At 34.5% G+C, this 3,112-nt stretch overlaps 1 protein-coding gene across 1 annotated transcript; it reads left to right on the plus strand.

Annotated features, from left to right (window-relative positions):
- The first annotated feature begins 405 nt into the window (after positions 1-405).
- On the plus strand, positions 406-1,413 carry LOC130242053 (olfactory receptor 1M1-like). The gene has a single exon (XM_056474073.1). The coding sequence runs from the start codon at positions 433-435 to the stop codon at positions 1,411-1,413; it is 981 nt and encodes a 326-aa protein (XP_056330048.1). The 5' UTR covers positions 406-432.
- Positions 1,414-3,112: the final 1,699 nt, after the last annotated feature.

Raw genomic sequence — 3,112 nt, forward strand, 5'->3', positions numbered from 1 at the left:
AATAAGTCCGTATTACATCATTGTTCTCCCTCTCTCTTTCTCTCTCTCTCTCTCTCTCTCTCTCTCTCTCTCTCTCCCTCTCTCTCTCTCAAGAGATGAATCAGAAGATAAATTTGGATTCAGGAACACAGAGGGTCAGTGATCTTTGTGACGTGGGAAATTAAGGATCAGCATTTGAAGCAAATCATTTTCATTCACAGCAACTCACAAGCAGTCAGACAGATGCTGTCATTGTTTGCTCAGACTAAAGCTTTTGTTTGCAAATCTGTGATTTAAATGTGATTTTTATGCCAACTTATTTGAAGGTATTGTATTAGAATTTAAACTGTAGTTACAGTTTTGATATAACCTAAACAATTTCCTAAATGTTGCTTATGGCTTTGTGGTAATTTCTATTTTCAGCTTGCTCAAAACATCAAACGAAAAACTGCCATGAATTCTATAAATGCAAGTTTTTACCAGAATATCTCCATAGTTCGACCTGAGTACTTTTTCATCAGTGGACTTTCAGGTATACCTTACAGCAGTTATTACTATATTTTCTTATTTGTCGTTTATTTTATATCTGTAATTGGGAACTCTGTAGTCCTTCTCATTATAGCTGTTGACCGGAGTCTGCACAGTCCAAAGTACATTGGTGTGTTTAACTTGGCCTTGGCTGATATTGGTGAAGCTAATGCACTGATTCCTAACATGATGAAGAATTTTCTGTTTGACTCACAGTACATCTCCTACAATGCTTGTATGGCAAACATGTTTTTTGTGTTCCTCTTTAGTTCCATACAAAGTTTCACTCTTGTTGCTTTGGCGTATGATCGCTTCATTGCAATTTGTTTACCTTTGAGATATCATGCTATTGTGAATAATACCAGCATGATTTTAATTTTCCTAGCTATATGGGGATTTAATTCTTCTGTGGTGGCCTCTATGGTGTCTATGATCACTCGACTTTCACTCTGTAAATCCAATGTGATACCGAGTTATTTTTGTGATCATGGACCAATATTTAGGTTGGCTTGTAATGACATCAAAGTTAGTGAGTTTTTTGCTTTTTTCATCTCGATTTTATATCTTACCATGCCAATGGTCATTATTGTCGTTTCATATCTGTATATTTTTCTTGCTTTGATCAAAATTACAACTTGGGAAGGACGGTTAAAAGCATTGAAGACCTGTGTGTCTCACCTCTTGTTAGTAGGAATCTTTTTCCTTCCTGTATGCTGCACATACATTGCACAGATTTTGCTTGCTCTTACTCCTAATGCCAGAGTCATCAGCACATCTCTTTCATATGCTATTCCACCAATGCTAAATCCTATTATTTATGTTTTAAACACAGCTGAAATCAAAGATATAATTAGAAAATTGTTTAAAAAGAGACTGAGGCCAGTTAGTGATAACATTTCAAAATGATTTTTTTTCTTTTCATGCTGGGGTCTTTATCACAGTAAAAAAAAATTATGTCAGTGAACGATGTATTTTTCCAGCCTAAAAAACATGCTGCTGAATTGTCTGCTGAAATCTTATACTGTTATCTAAACTTTGTTTATTAAGTTGATTTCAACTGTTTGTGCTTAATACTGATATCAAGACAGGGAAACAGGAAAACAAGCATTTTGACTTTTATCTGCAATCATTGCTGTAGTATGTTAAAATTTCATATTGGTTTAGGCACATCATTCAGTGTCATCTATTTATGTTTCTATATTTTCTGCAAAATCATGAGATACAACACAGATTTCTAATTCATTGATTCATTTGTGTGATTGAAGACAATTTTTGTGTGAAAGATGTCTATACTTAAGTAAATGTTGTTCATATTTGTGCAAACCCCTGATTGAACCCTGAATTGTATTTTCAAGTATTGATAAATATTGCCTACCATTTATACATGTTGATTGTATAACTAGAATAAAATAACTGCAATTACTTGTTTAACTGTCATTAACTTGTCATGTTTCATAATTTATAACTGAATATTACATATTGCAATTATATACAGCAAGAGCCTTATTTATCAACTCTGCATTCAGGCTGTAAGTAAGCAGTGCGTCAGCCCAACTTCATGCAAAGTGTGGTTTTTTCCAGCATGTATTTATAAGTAGAAATGTGTGTAAATGTAAGCACACCTCTGAGTATGCGTATGCATAGAACTTACTGGCTGAAATGCAACAAAAACCCTTTTAAGAGTGTCACAGTATGTATAAAACTATCCACATATGACCTGGTTTCCTTTAACTAGCACATAAAACACAGCATAAATCAATTGTCTTTAAAATGACACTATTTATAAAATTTAAGTACTTAGTTACAATGATTCCAACTCAACCCACTCTAACCTGGTTTACATTTTTAGATTCAGTCATTACTAAATACAAGTGGAAAAAAAAAGACTGCAAAAATTAGACTGCCCTATAGAAACCAAAAACACAAGGAGTACTGGAAGAACCACATTTCTATCACTACTTTCTGGCTAATATGTAATTCTGAAGATTTATATATACTATATGTCACAATTGGGCCTTGGAACTGGGTCTCTGGTTTAGTGACTAGAGAGATTTACTACTGAGCCATAAGGGCAGTAATGTTGGACCCAAATGAAACACTCAAAGTGGGAATACAGAAAACAAATATTTATTAATGAAATTTGTCAACTTAGGTTTTTCTCAGATTGAGGTATGCAAAAATGTTTAAACAGAAAAATAAACATAAAAGAAAAACTCCACGATGGGAGAAAACATATAACAAGGCAGTAAACAACAGTATTATTGAAAAGACTATTGAACGCAAGACAGCTCACAGGGTTCAGAGTGAGATACAAAGAAACAATCACCACATAAATACCCTGGCTTGAACAAGTCACAGGTGATCAGAATTAGGTAATCAAGTACATATAAGGAAGAACTAAGGCAGAAGGGGTCACGGGGACCTCTAGGGAGAAGACAAGACAGGTTTTAATAATGAGAGTGGAAATGTGACAAGTTCTAACAGAATGAGAAAGAAAAAAATTGTAGGAAACTGGGTTGACTTTCCTGACTATGCGAAATGGGCCAACGAATTTCTGGGACCGCTTTCTAGAATCAATCCAGAGTGGGAGGTTCTTTGTGGCCAA

The sequence above is a fragment of the Danio aesculapii genome, chromosome 15, assembly GCF_903798145.1.
Source record: "Danio aesculapii chromosome 15, fDanAes4.1, whole genome shotgun sequence".
Lineage (NCBI taxonomy): Eukaryota > Metazoa > Chordata > Actinopteri > Cypriniformes > Danionidae > Danio > Danio aesculapii.

Coding starts and splice junctions, on each gene's coding strand:
- LOC130242053 (XM_056474073.1), top strand. CDS start 433: ATGAATTCTATAAATGCAAGTTTTTACCAGAATATCTCCATAGTTCGA.